Below are 12,549 nucleotides of genomic sequence, written 5' to 3' on the forward strand. Positions count from 1 at the left end.
AGCAACACATAACCTCCTACACAGATAGTCTGCAACAGATCAGACTTATAATTCATAAAATTGTTCTCTTTTATTAAGTTTTGCAGTTTCTGTAGTCCTTGTAGGAGAAAGATTTATTGTTTTCCTCCATTAAAGTTTATCTAGCTGTGTTATTAGCCTACCTGTCTCTACATGCCATACAATATTTTTCCTTTTCATGTTCTCAGAGGTGAAAAATTCCCAGGTGGGAAATTCTTTACAGCTTTAGTCCTTTCACTGGAGCTGCCTTTGGAGCCTCTGGTTTCCCCTGTTGAAACTTGTAACAGGCAAATTAACTTTTGCTGTGGCTATTACTACAACATACCATGCATGAGAACTCTGTTCATCGTGGGTGAACCAACTGTACACTGTTATCCAAAGTCATCATTCAACCAGACCTCACACTCCTCCCAAATGTCATCTCAGTCTTTCACATCTCAAGACATTGTTCTTCCAACCTTAATCCATCAGCTTCGGCCCTTCTGATAAACACCTTGCATGCACTAGATATCAAAACAGCATTCACATGTTATGTACACAGAACAACTCTGTTTTTGTAACTCTTTGTCATTCATTTTGACTCATTCTGGTCCATAAGAAAAGAATACAAGTCTCCTCACAACACTTCACCAAATGGATTGTGGTGACAGGCATGATGTAATGCCATCTGGTTAAGACTCCCTTGCCAAATGCTCCAAGAAGCCACTCCAGCAGAACAATGACAGCTTCCACTGCATTTCTGCAGAAAGTTTTCTTACCCAAATTGTGTCATCTCAACCTCCGACCTTCCTCCTACTCCAATGTATCAACATCAGATCTTGGAGGCCTGCTTCTTTCGGGAGAGCTTCTCTTTTGTATTCCAGTGAGTTCCAGGGCCTACCTGCCTGCCTTGTAGAGGCCTTTGAAGATTAAAATGGCTATTTGCCCATATGTGTGAATGCACAAGACCACAGAGAGGAAAAACAGGTTATTTTCCTATAGTGTTTACTCTCTGAGTGGACATCTGTGCAGTCATATAATCTGCCCTTCCTTGCACCTTTTGCACTGACTGTTAATGGATGCTTTGCCATTGTGTTGTCCTGCTTTTGAATGGAAGAGCAGCCCACCAGCACATGTGTTATACTCAGTCCAGAAGGTTCCAGATGGTAACTCTGTGCAGAAGTAGATCCATATGTGTAAATGCAGAGATGACCATTCCATGAACAAATGTTAGAGGTAAGCAGTCTTTTTTTTCTGGTTTATACGACATGATTTTTAAAGCAGCCAGGAAGGATTCAAGAGAGCTAATTTCCTTTTCAAGAAGCTATCTGAAATTAGAGTTGACAGATGGGAATCAAACATTAGCAGCCAGTGCCACTTGAAAATGAACATTTCATCACCTCTAAGAAGTCTCTATGGGAATGTAATAAAACTTGGAAGCAACACTGGCTTGCTGGATCTTCCAGTTCTGAGCAGATCATTTGGTCTTGTAGCTGAAAAGGCAAATAATTTGCAGATTCCTATGTTTAATCACTAGATTGCCTACACTGCTTATCTAGATAGCAGTGAGATAGAAAATGGGGTGCTTACTCTAAAATACGGTACTGTTGTTACAGTGTGCATGACCATCTCATTTTTTCCACTGTTCCAGCATACTTTGCAGATACTTATTTGAAAATCTGTGTTTAGAATTTATTGGAGCACGGGCAATATTGGGATCCAAAAGAAAAAAAAATGGATATCCACCAAAGCCTCCAACAACTTTCACCTATTTTTGTTGTTGTTTAGTCGTTAGGTCATGTATTATTCTTTGTGACCCCATGGACCAGAGCACACCAGGCCCTCCTCTCTTCCACTGCCTCCCAGAGTTTGGCCAAAGTCATGTTAGTAGCTTCGATGACACTGCCCAGCCATCTCATCCTCTCTCATCCGCTTCTCTTCTTGCCTTCACACCTTCCCAACATCAGGGTCTTTTCCAGGGAGTCTTCTCTTCTAATGAGATGGCCAAAGTATTGGAGCCTCAGCTTCAGGATCTCTCCTTCCAGTGAGCACTCAGGGTTGATTTCCTTCAGAATGGATACGTTTGATCTCTTTGCAGTCCAGGGGACTCTCAAGAGTCTCCTCCAGCACCACAATTCAAAAGCATCAATTCTTTGGTGGTCAGCCTTCTTTATGGTCCAGCTGTCACTTCCATACATCGCTACTGGAAAAACCATAGCTTTGATTATGCAGACCTTTGTTGGCAAGGTGATGTCTCTGTTCATCTTTTCATTTCGTCACTGCTGCCATCATCTGCAGTGATCTCACTAAATGAAATAATGATTTCAATGGCTAAATGATCTCAAACTGCCTCTGACTTTTCTCTCCTGCTTTTTTCAAAAAGCAGTTGGGGGAGTCTAGGGTTGCCAAACATTAGGCAAAAGGAAGACATGTCCTCCGGCAGGCAGGCAAATATAAAAACCTTTAAAATGTCAGGCTTTTGTATATTTTATAATTTTGGATGGGAGGGGGAGAAGTGGAAGGACTCCCCCTTCCCATCTTTCCCCGCACCTACCCATCCCAGGTAGCTGCTGCCAGCGCCAGAGCGCAGCCCTCACCCCCTCCTGCTACCGCGGGTGCTCAGCAATCATCCCCGCCCAGCCCACGTGGAGCCCAGAAAGGCAGCGCGAGTGGAGCACCGCCCGCTGAGCCAGGCAGGAGCAAGCAGCACCTGAGCGCATCGATGGGAAGGCGAGCAGCCGGACTGTGTATATTCAAAGTCCCTTTTGGGGACTCCAACTCCCACACTTCCCAGCCTTGAACTTATGACCCTCAGGGGAGGGGAAGCTGCCTTGTTTAGCTTTGCCCGGTGCCACTTTCCCCCTGCCTGCACCAGAGCCTTGTTTGGACATCCAGATTAGCAAGGCTGTCTCTGAGCCTGTGCAGAGTGCAAGTGGCCGGGGGATCCCGCAGCCAGGCTGGGCTGGGTTTGGGTACAATTGGCTGTTCAAATAATGTTTTTTGGTATTTTGAAAAAAGCCTCCATTGAATTTATTTTTATATTTTAACATGACTGTTTCTTGGTCAGTTCACTAAGAGACAGTTGTTGGCAGCTATTTTAAAAACTTTGTATTGATTGCGGGTTTAATCCAGAACAATTCAAATGAAACATTCAATACGCCCTCCTCTGTCCTCTTTTTTGTCTTTCTATGTCCTCCTTTTGGTACCCATGTATCTAGCATCCCTAGGGAAGTCTCACTTGGGGTAGTTCCAGATGCAGTTTTTATTACCCTCTTGCTGAATTATATGAAGGTTCCTCCGGTCACCACCTGATTTATCCCTTTTTTCCCCTCTTGAATGATTTTCTTACTGTTGTTAAATTGATATTATTTGATTGTTTTTATTCCACTTCATTGTGAGCCGCCCAGAGTAGATGCTAAATAAATAAATACTAAATAAATAAATAAATAAATCACTGTTGTCCACTCATAACCCTCCCCTGTTTCTCTGCTACTTTTTCCATTATTTTTCTTACTGCTTATTTACCATGGAAAATCAGTTAAGAACAAAAATTGAATATGTACAAACTACCCACGTGGTGGCGCTGTGGGCTAAACCGCAGAAGCCTGTGCTGCAGGGTCAGAAGACCAAGCAGTCGTAAGATCGAATCCACGCGATGGAGTGAGCGCCCGTTGCTTGTCCCAGCTCCCGCCAACCTAGCGGTTCGAAAGCATGCAAATGCAAGTAGATAAATAGGTACCATCTCGGTGGGAAGGTAAACAGCGTTCCGTGTCTAAATCACACTGGCCATGTGGCCACGGAAAGATTGTCTTCGGACAAACGCTGGCTCTATGGCTTGAAGAGCGGGATGAGCGCTGCCCCCTAGAGTCGGACACGACTGGACAAAAATTGTCAAGGGGAAGCTTTACCTTTACCTTTTTACCTTCTAGCTGCTGACAGGAGACCTCTGTCTGAAATTCTTCTTGGTTATAGATATAGCACCAGGGAACTTCTGTTTCCTATTTATTTTTTCAATGAAACACACACACACACACACACACACACACACACACACACACACACACACTGTGGGTTGTGTGCTATGGCAGAGAAATCATGTTTATCTGTATGTTTACTCAGAGAACAGCTTCAGAATACAAATTTCACTGGAAAAATTGTTGGGGAGAGCAGAGGCTGGACTCCTCTCCTCACACTGTAGACCCAATCCTTTCATTGGTGGGGGAATATAATTTTGGGGGGGATGTCCATCTGGTTTGGCTTTCAGAGGCTGTTGTCTGGCTATAGATTGAGATAGCTGGGAAGAACAGCACTGTTGAACTTCAGAAAGCTATTTACCTTTCAAGTCATTTTCTAGCAATAGCAGTTGCAAGAAAAAGAACAATAACCAAATAAAAAACAGGCAAGTTTGTAAACTAGACATCTGAAAGTAGGCAGGCTGCCTGCTTTGCTGGGCTGTGACTTGACTCAAACATCTCCTTATATGATGAGAGGATATAGAGCAGTGGTGTCCAACCTTGGCCCTCCAGATGTTCTTGGACTTCAACTCCCAGAAATCCTGGCCAGCAGAGGTGGTGGTGAAGGCTTCTGGGAGTTGAAGTCCAAGAACATCTGGAGGGCCAAGGTTGGACACCACTGATATAGAGTATTTGTCACCGATGGGAGTTTGATAGCACAGTTGAGCCTCCACCTATCTCATTTGCCTCCTTCTCCTTGTTTCCACCTTTCAGTGTCCATCTTTTCCACTACAATTTCCTTTCTGATACACTCATTCACAGGTGCACTGTCTTTTTCTACCCTCTGCAGGAAAGCCGGCCTCATCCTATCCCAGCTTGGGGACCTCAGTGCCTGGTGCCATGGCCTTTTACAGGAGCCCAAGATTGGTCTTCAGCGTACATCACTCAAATTCCTTGCCTGCCGCTACAGTGAGATCAAGCCATATGGATTCACTTGGTTGGAGCTAAGCCAGGACCTCAAGAAGACCTGTGAAGAGCAAACACTGACTGTCCTGTACAATGACTATGGGGACAAAGAAAACTGAACAGACTCAAGAGAAGGAGTCAAAGAACTTCATCAGAAGCAGGGGGGAGACCAGGGAGTTTGTAGATGCACGTTGGGTGGGTTTTATATATGGATCTTCAGTACACCAGACTGATCTATGAAGACAGTGTTGTTTAGAAAGAGAGAAGCTTATGTTCTTTGCATTGGCTAACATGGTTTGACATGATCAACAGCCTTTTCACATTTGCTAGATTATGTGGGACCCAGTATTTGCTGTTCTGGATGGGGAATTGCTGTGCTGATTTTGCTGAAGACAGATGTGGGGAGGCTTAACTGCATATGTGTGTTATGTGGAGAAAACCCTGCTTCACTCTGGGTAAAAGAATAACAGGCTGTTCTTCCCCAACACCCAGTAGAATTGAAATACAATAACCAAGGCCAACAAAATAAAGGAAGCTCTTTTTTGGAATGGAACAATTCAGCAGCAGAAAGAAGAGTGGATGCAAGTTCAAAGCAAAGGAAAAATGTGATTGGAATAGAAAAATAGAAACCTAGAAAACTGAAGTTGGAAGGGGATTACAAAGCCATCAAGTCCAACCCCCTGCACAATGCAGGAATACAATCAAAGCATATCTGCCAGGTGATTATCTAAGTTTTTCTTGAATGCCTCCACTCACCAACTCCTGAGGCAACTGGTTCCACAGCTGTACTGCTCTTACAGTTAGGATTTTTTTCTGATAGTCAACCGAAATCTGGCTTCCTTTAACTTGAGCCCATTGCTGTGTGTCCTACACTCTGGGAGGACTGAGAACAGATCCTGCCCCTCTTCTGTATGACAGCCTTTCAAATATTTGAAAAGTGCTATCATATCACCCCTCAGTCTTCTTTTCTCAAGGCTAAACATGCCCAGTTCTTTCAGCCTTTCCTTACAAGGCTTGGTTTCCAGGCCCCTGATCATCCTTGCCACCCTCCTCTGAACTTGTTCCAATTTGTTAACATCCTTCTTGAAGTGTGGTGTCCAGTACTAGTGGTTTGTGCAATTCTTCAAGTAAGTAATGTTTCCCATCTGAAATCCCATATAAAACCTGGGAAATTGTCAAAGAAAGGTATATGGCCCCAAGGGACCACAGGAGAGCCAGAGCAGGCTTAAAAGCCAGCTTCCAATGTTCCAGGCAAAAGGTACACATTATCAGTTATTTGCTTTCCTTCCAAAGGATGACAATCCAGAGAAGGTAACAGATTTTCTCAACTTTCAGGTCACGGCACTGACACTAGCTGCTGAACATAACCAGCAGTCATCCCAGAGAGCACCTCCTAAATGCTTGTGTTTTTCAGTTTGTTTCAATAAGAAAAGCTAGAAGTGATGGAATTGTGTTTTGTGACTGGCATCTTGAAGGCAGCCAATTATCCAGGAAGTAACAGATGCACTGAAAAGGGCAGGTGGCATTCTGTTCAACGCCCATCAGATTTTTTGAGGCAAATCAAAAGGGAGGGTTCTGCAGAAATTAAGTCTCTATCATAACTGGTAATGAGCTATCCTGCTGAGTGTTCAGGATATGTGAACAAATTGCTGCTCGTTACCCCTGATGATATAGGATATTGTAAGCAGAGCCATTACTTTGTTATAGAGGCTTCAGATAATGAATTGCAAGGTTTTATTTGCAGCAATCATAAACTTTCAAATGAATTAAACATTGATCCTGGGACAAATATTTATTTTCAGTTTTAATTCTTTAAAAAACCTTCCAGTTTATGAATGTAGAATATATGTATCTGTGATTTAAAATGCCAGGAAACGGACTGATATTGCTGCACAATATTGTGTCTGCATTACCAGCAGGAAAAAGGATGCCAGGCTTTACATAGCAAAAGGCAACAACAATGGCAGCAATCAAGATGGTCTGCAGCAGTGGTTCCCAACTTTGAGTACCAAGATGTTTTTGAACTAAAAGTCCCAGAAGTCTTCACCACTAGCTTTGCTGACCAGGATTTCTGGGAGTTGTAATTCAAGAACATCTCGGGACCCAGTGGTCTACAGGATATCCTCTTGTGCTCCCTACCATTTACGAAGGGAAAAATCTCAGAAGTTCTCCTTTTTGCATCAGTTAATCACTTCTCACCCAAACACAAAACAATTGAACACTCTTGCTGGTAAGCCTGTTCCATGATGCCTAGTTTATAAGTTAGTCACAATTTTCTTTTTTTTTAGGGCCTTTTTTTGAGAATCAATATTTCAGCCCTAGCAGCCTGAATTGCTTCCAAATGTATTGCAGAAATACTTTGAATATATTTTACAAAACTATATGTGAATTCCCCAGAGATACATGGCAAAATGTCGCTTTCTGAAGCACTGTCATGCCATTACTTTCTTTAAACTAAGTATGCTTTTTCCCACTTTTTAAAGAAAATCTGTCTTTTTCTGTGACCTTTCATTTTCCTCCAAACAAATCCCTCCTAGCACATGAAGGTGCAACAATAAATCTACTTGGAACAGTCTTGGAGGTAAGTGTGTTCCATGCATATTCAGTTTATTATAAAGTGGTTGCTGTTTTTTCTTTTTGAAAGAGCTTTTTTGAGGGTCAGTATTGGATCTTTTACAAATGAAAAAAAAAAGCTCTTTAAAAATAAGTAAGATTGGTCTTTTCAATTTATATGAGCTATTTAAAATCTCAAAATATTTTAGGTTCACTTCTGCATAGAGGGGAACTGTTTTCCTTAAAAAAAATCATAACAAAAAACCTTTGCCCCATAACTTCCCTAAATATGTCACAGAGCAAGAGCAAAGTCCAGTTTCAAAGTTACAATGTTTTGTTTGGGCTGCCCCCATTTTTAGAATTGCCTTGTAGAATGCTGATTTGCTCTGCCAGCACAATAATGATGCATACCCTTGTTGCACACCCTTGTTGCCCAGACATCATGTTAGAAAAATGTATTCACTTAACTGTAGAACAGGATGATGGGAGCTCCCAAAAGATCATTCCTGTTGCCACTCTTTCTACTTACTTGTACTAAAAAAAGAATTACCTATCATATTTTTAGAATTCTGATACCAAATTAATTGGAGCATCTTTTAAATCAGCTTTTAACAGATTAACTTACATTATTGCTATTGTTGTCCTCCAGAGATGTTGGATTATAGTTTCCAGGAGACCATGGAAGTTGTTTGCCAACACATCAGGAGGACACCTTGTTGGGAAAGAGTCAGTTAAACAATTAATTGGCTAAGCATGTAAACTCATTCCTAGCACCAGGTGCACGCAGAACCCCTGTTGAAAGTTTCCCAGATTTCTCTTTGTCCTTACAAAGCATTTTGCTTCTGCCCATTTTTCTCCTTCATACATCCACTGCCCATGTGTCTGTTCTCCAAAATGTAACTGCCTTTCCTGTAGGTCTAGTGATGTTATCATGCACAATTTCTCTTTCCTTTCCCCTCAGTTTAGTCAAATTTCTGCTCAAAGAACTTCTGAGTTTGCTTGTTGTAAACTTCTGATTTCCTACCTGGTTCCTCCAGAAATGCTGGAGTGGTTTCCTTATGATGTTATTGTTACTCTTTTTGTGGGTACCATTCACTGAATTTCTAAAACTTGATATCTTTCTGATCAAAAGCAGACTTTGTGGCATTGGGAGATGTCAAGAGGATCCTGCATCCTTGGTCCATTGCTAGTCATAAAACAACCCAACAGTGTTTGCATTTAATAGACATTTAAGCTTCATTTTAATGCACAGAGAGAGAGAGAGAGAGAGAGAGAGGCAATCTTTTCGGCAGTCTTCTGTGTTTTTTGCCACCTTTTTTGAGTTCACACTAGGTTCTTTGTGTAGTGCTTTTAAAAATGTAGTTCTTTATTCTGACAGTTTTTCTGAGCAGTATGACCCATGTACTTAAGCTTTAGGAGCAGAATACAAAAATCATTACATGAACAAAGGTGACCCAGTTGCCACAGCAGTTTTTCCTACCCCACCTGTCTGTGTTGCTGCTGTTTGTACTTCTAGTTGACGCTTTTTCCACCTCACTACAAATCCAGTAACTATATCACTCTCTGTAGCTGATCCCATCATTTCCAAGAATGTTGATTCCATTCCAGTTTTGTCCACTTCTGTTTCAAACCTTTCTCAAGCTGACAGATAATAACTTCCACCACCTTGAATATGGGTGCCGTCAATCTGTGATTGTTCACACATGCTTAGGTTGGGTCATTCAGCAAGCAGAGGAAACTGTTGTTTCATCTCAAAATAGGTTTTCCTGAAGAAAATAACTGTCCAAATAACCTTGAAATTCTTAATATGCCTGAAAGAGAATTATGAGGATTTTGGCCCCATCATTTGCATCTAGTATGTGGTGACATAAAGAAATATTGTCAATAATTTAAAAAAAACACCCAACAACACCATAAGCTGTCAGGTTTTTTTCATTATTTTGGGAAGAAAGATTTCTATGGAACTGAACTTTATTCTTATTATTATGATTTCTGCAAAATTCTGTACTGCTGTATTAATATGGTTAACTTGTATTTGTTGTGAGGTTGTTTAATATGGATATGAATTGATCTGTTAATTTCTTTTCCTCAGATGGCTTATTTTGTACTATTGTCATTGCCTAGTGTTTTCTTCAAACTCCAATGCAAGGTTTTGATACTGTAGATCGATGATGGGTGGAGCTGGCTGTAATGTTGGGAAAAGCAGTATTATTCCTGTTGTTCTTTTTAAAAAAATAAAGTAATAATTGTAACACACTGTAAAATCCAGATGACTAACTAAATATTAAATAGTACTGTTAGTATTTCAAAGGGTTAGAAATTGCTATGTCTTTATAATTTGAGACCGGCTGATAACTCCCCCTGTACCTTTTTTCTTTTTTGTGTGTGTTGGATGAAATATTTAGTCTATAGCTTCTTCTTTTCAAATTGAGTTCCCTTATGTCATTGATTTGCCAATCAAACCTTGCACATTTTTGCATAAGCTAGTAATGTGGGCTGATGTGTACTTAGAGGGATTTGAAATACATACCTCTTCAGCCTGATTGTGTGAATCCCTTTTGAATAGGGCACTCTGAATTTATGTCTGGTTTGAAATGAGAGCTCAGTTGTTTAGATACCTAGCTCTGGAGTCAGAGGTTGGGAGTTTGTGCCTCCTGCAAGTAGAGCCAACCTATGTGACTTTGAGCAAGCTGCGCAGACTCAGGAAGAAGAAAAAACCAGGACAATTGTATTGATCTTCAAAACAATACAAATGCAGGAATAGATCATATGTTTATTTGACCATTAAGAAAATAAAACAAAAAAACAGAACAAGTTTTCAATGATAATTCACCTTCCTCAAGCTCTGCACTCAGTTCTCATGGGTAGCTCCAAAATAACATATTTATATTAAAGTCCCCAAAGTTCCATGGCTGCTGTTGGGGACCAGGCACAGCTTCTTAGACAGAGATAGCTGTAGTTTTCAGAATAAACCACTTTTGAATATTCTCTACCTGGAAAACCCTGAAAAGGGTTGCCATATGTCAGAAATGAATTGATGGCACATTATTATTACTATTATTATTATTGAAAATCTTTTTTTAAAAAAATCAGAATTTTTTTTCTGGAAAAGCTAGAAATAGGGGGTAAAGATTTTTTTTAAAGCGAACTGTGAGAGTTCCAAACAATTATTAAAGGCCAATCCGGGATATGAGTTGTCAGGGGACAAACACATGTCTCCTTCACTGGAGCATGTATACTGGGATGTGGAATTGGCTGTATAGAAATGGATGCTGGATACAGTATTCATAATTTCAGGCCCACAGCTAAGCTTCTTCAACTTTTTTTTTCCAAAGCCAAAATCCTGCTTTGATATTTGGGAGGAGGTACAGGATCCACATCCTCTCCCTGCTAAATAACTGGTTGGTAGAATGTTATCTTTTTAAAAAGGTTTAAATGGAGTAAATCAGCTAGTTAATTTTTATCTTCAAGCCCCCTGTCCCTTTCTTTTTAGCTGCAGTGAGGATGCGAGAACATTTCAAGCCCACTTGAAATCAGCAGGGCATACAGTATTTCTGAACAGACATGTCTTGGATTTGCCTGGTGAATTATTTCTTCTCTGTTTGAAGAAACAACTTTGAAAGGTGACAGCTACCTTACTTCATTTTTCATTTCACCTTCATCAGGCCAACCAGGTTACATCACCCTCAAGGGGTCAACAGATGAGGGGGAACAGGAATAGAAATACAGCAAGTAGGACCAGCTTGTAGGTAGTTAGCAGTGAAATCAGGACCAGGAACAAGTGAAAGGCCTGAGGGACAGGTCTAACAAAATGCAGGGAAGAGCAGCATCCAGTTTCTTCAGTCCCACTTGTCTCTCATCCAGCAGCAGATCTCTCTGGTCTTGCACACTCAGCCTGCATTGTTGTCTCACTGCCCACCTGCCCCCTTTTCTCCTTACAGACCCAGCATCTTCCCCTCTTGCTCTTCTGGTTGTCTTCCCTTGCCTTTCACACTCATCTCGCCTCTGAATTCTCCTCCTTTTCTTTGCCCCCCTTTTCTTTTAATGCAGCATGCCCTTCTGTCTTCTTTGCCTACCCCTTTCTCTCAGTTTTCCAGCCCTCTCCTCCTGTTGCTAGGCAAATGGCCATGTCTGCAGCACCCACCAGTGCCACAGGTGGGCTCAGCCATAGACAGGAGCCCTGCCAAGTTCTCCTCAGTTGGAGCCAGGCAGAGACCAGACACATTTGCTACCTCCTAATACACAGGACACAATCCTGTCACTCTTTGAAAGCATTATATTGCACTATACCTCTTCACTCAGAAATCCAACAAATGTCCTTCTCCTAGCCAGTGGAGGCTACCATCTCCCCCTTGGATGAAAATTAGCACAAGTCCATCCACACAGCAGATTTACAGCAGCTATAACATGCACTCTTGTTTTTCTGGGACACAAATGTATATTTCCCAACTGCAGTAATTTAAAGTGTGATTCCAAGACATTTCCAGCAAAGGTCACTGTCTAGAATGAAACACAGAAGTGAAAACAAGAAAGATTAAGAAAACTGCATAGGCCTGGGCTGCGTGTCAGGTTCTAAATAGACACTTTATTGACATTTGGTTATGGGGAAATGGTTTGATCCTTTAAGGGGGTTCTGACATTATTGGCTAACCCTTTGCATCTACTTTGGCCAAAAGTGGAATTCAGACCTATTTTTATGAGTTGTGGATTGAAGTGAAATGGCCAAATTTGTTTCCAGGGTGAAGCAAACTGAATTTACAAATTTATTCAGTTCCAAGGAACAAATCACTTCAGCCTTTTTTCCCCTATTAAAACAAATGTTTCAGGGTCCATCATGCCCTTAAATTTCACCTTTATCAGTGCAGAAACAAACAAACAAAAACCAAACAGTAATTTCATTTTTTTTCCAATGCAAGTTAGCAGTTCTGATCCAGCAACAACCTGAATTGGATGAAGCACAAAATGCACTGAGCAAAATCTGGATCTATCCCAAAGCATCAAAATTGCCCTTCTGGATCTCCCTAACCCCCAATCCATTGTAAGGTGGGAATGCTTTCAAATCTTTTCCCATCTGAAATTC

The 12,549-nt window shown here is 41.3% G+C and overlaps 1 protein-coding gene and 1 long non-coding RNA gene across 5 annotated transcripts in view; one reads left to right on the forward strand and one right to left on the reverse strand.

The window, feature by feature from the left end:
- Positions 1-9,733, forward strand: part of ASTN1 (astrotactin 1) — a 448,149-nt gene extending 438,416 nt beyond the window's left edge. For all 4 annotated transcript variants that reach the window (XM_078392393.1, XM_072998206.2, XM_078392391.1 and 1 more), the window contains one exon: positions 4,801-9,733. In XM_078392393.1, coding sequence (XP_078248519.1) covers positions 4,801-5,035 — 235 coding nt within the window. In that variant the 3' untranslated portion in view covers positions 5,036-9,733. The remainder of the gene's footprint in view (positions 1-4,800) is intronic.
- Positions 9,734-11,503: 1,770 nt separating this feature from the next.
- LOC144588885 (uncharacterized) lies at positions 11,504-11,683 on the reverse strand. The gene is made up of 2 exons (XR_013544628.1): positions 11,623-11,683; positions 11,504-11,570 (listed from the first exon to the last, which is right to left on the reverse strand). It is a non-coding gene; the product is annotated as an uncharacterized LOC144588885 (long non-coding RNA).
- Positions 11,684-12,549: the final 866 nt, after the last annotated feature.

This window comes from Pogona vitticeps, chromosome 4 (genome assembly GCF_051106095.1).
Source record: "Pogona vitticeps strain Pit_001003342236 chromosome 4, PviZW2.1, whole genome shotgun sequence".
Lineage (NCBI taxonomy): Eukaryota > Metazoa > Chordata > Lepidosauria > Squamata > Agamidae > Pogona > Pogona vitticeps.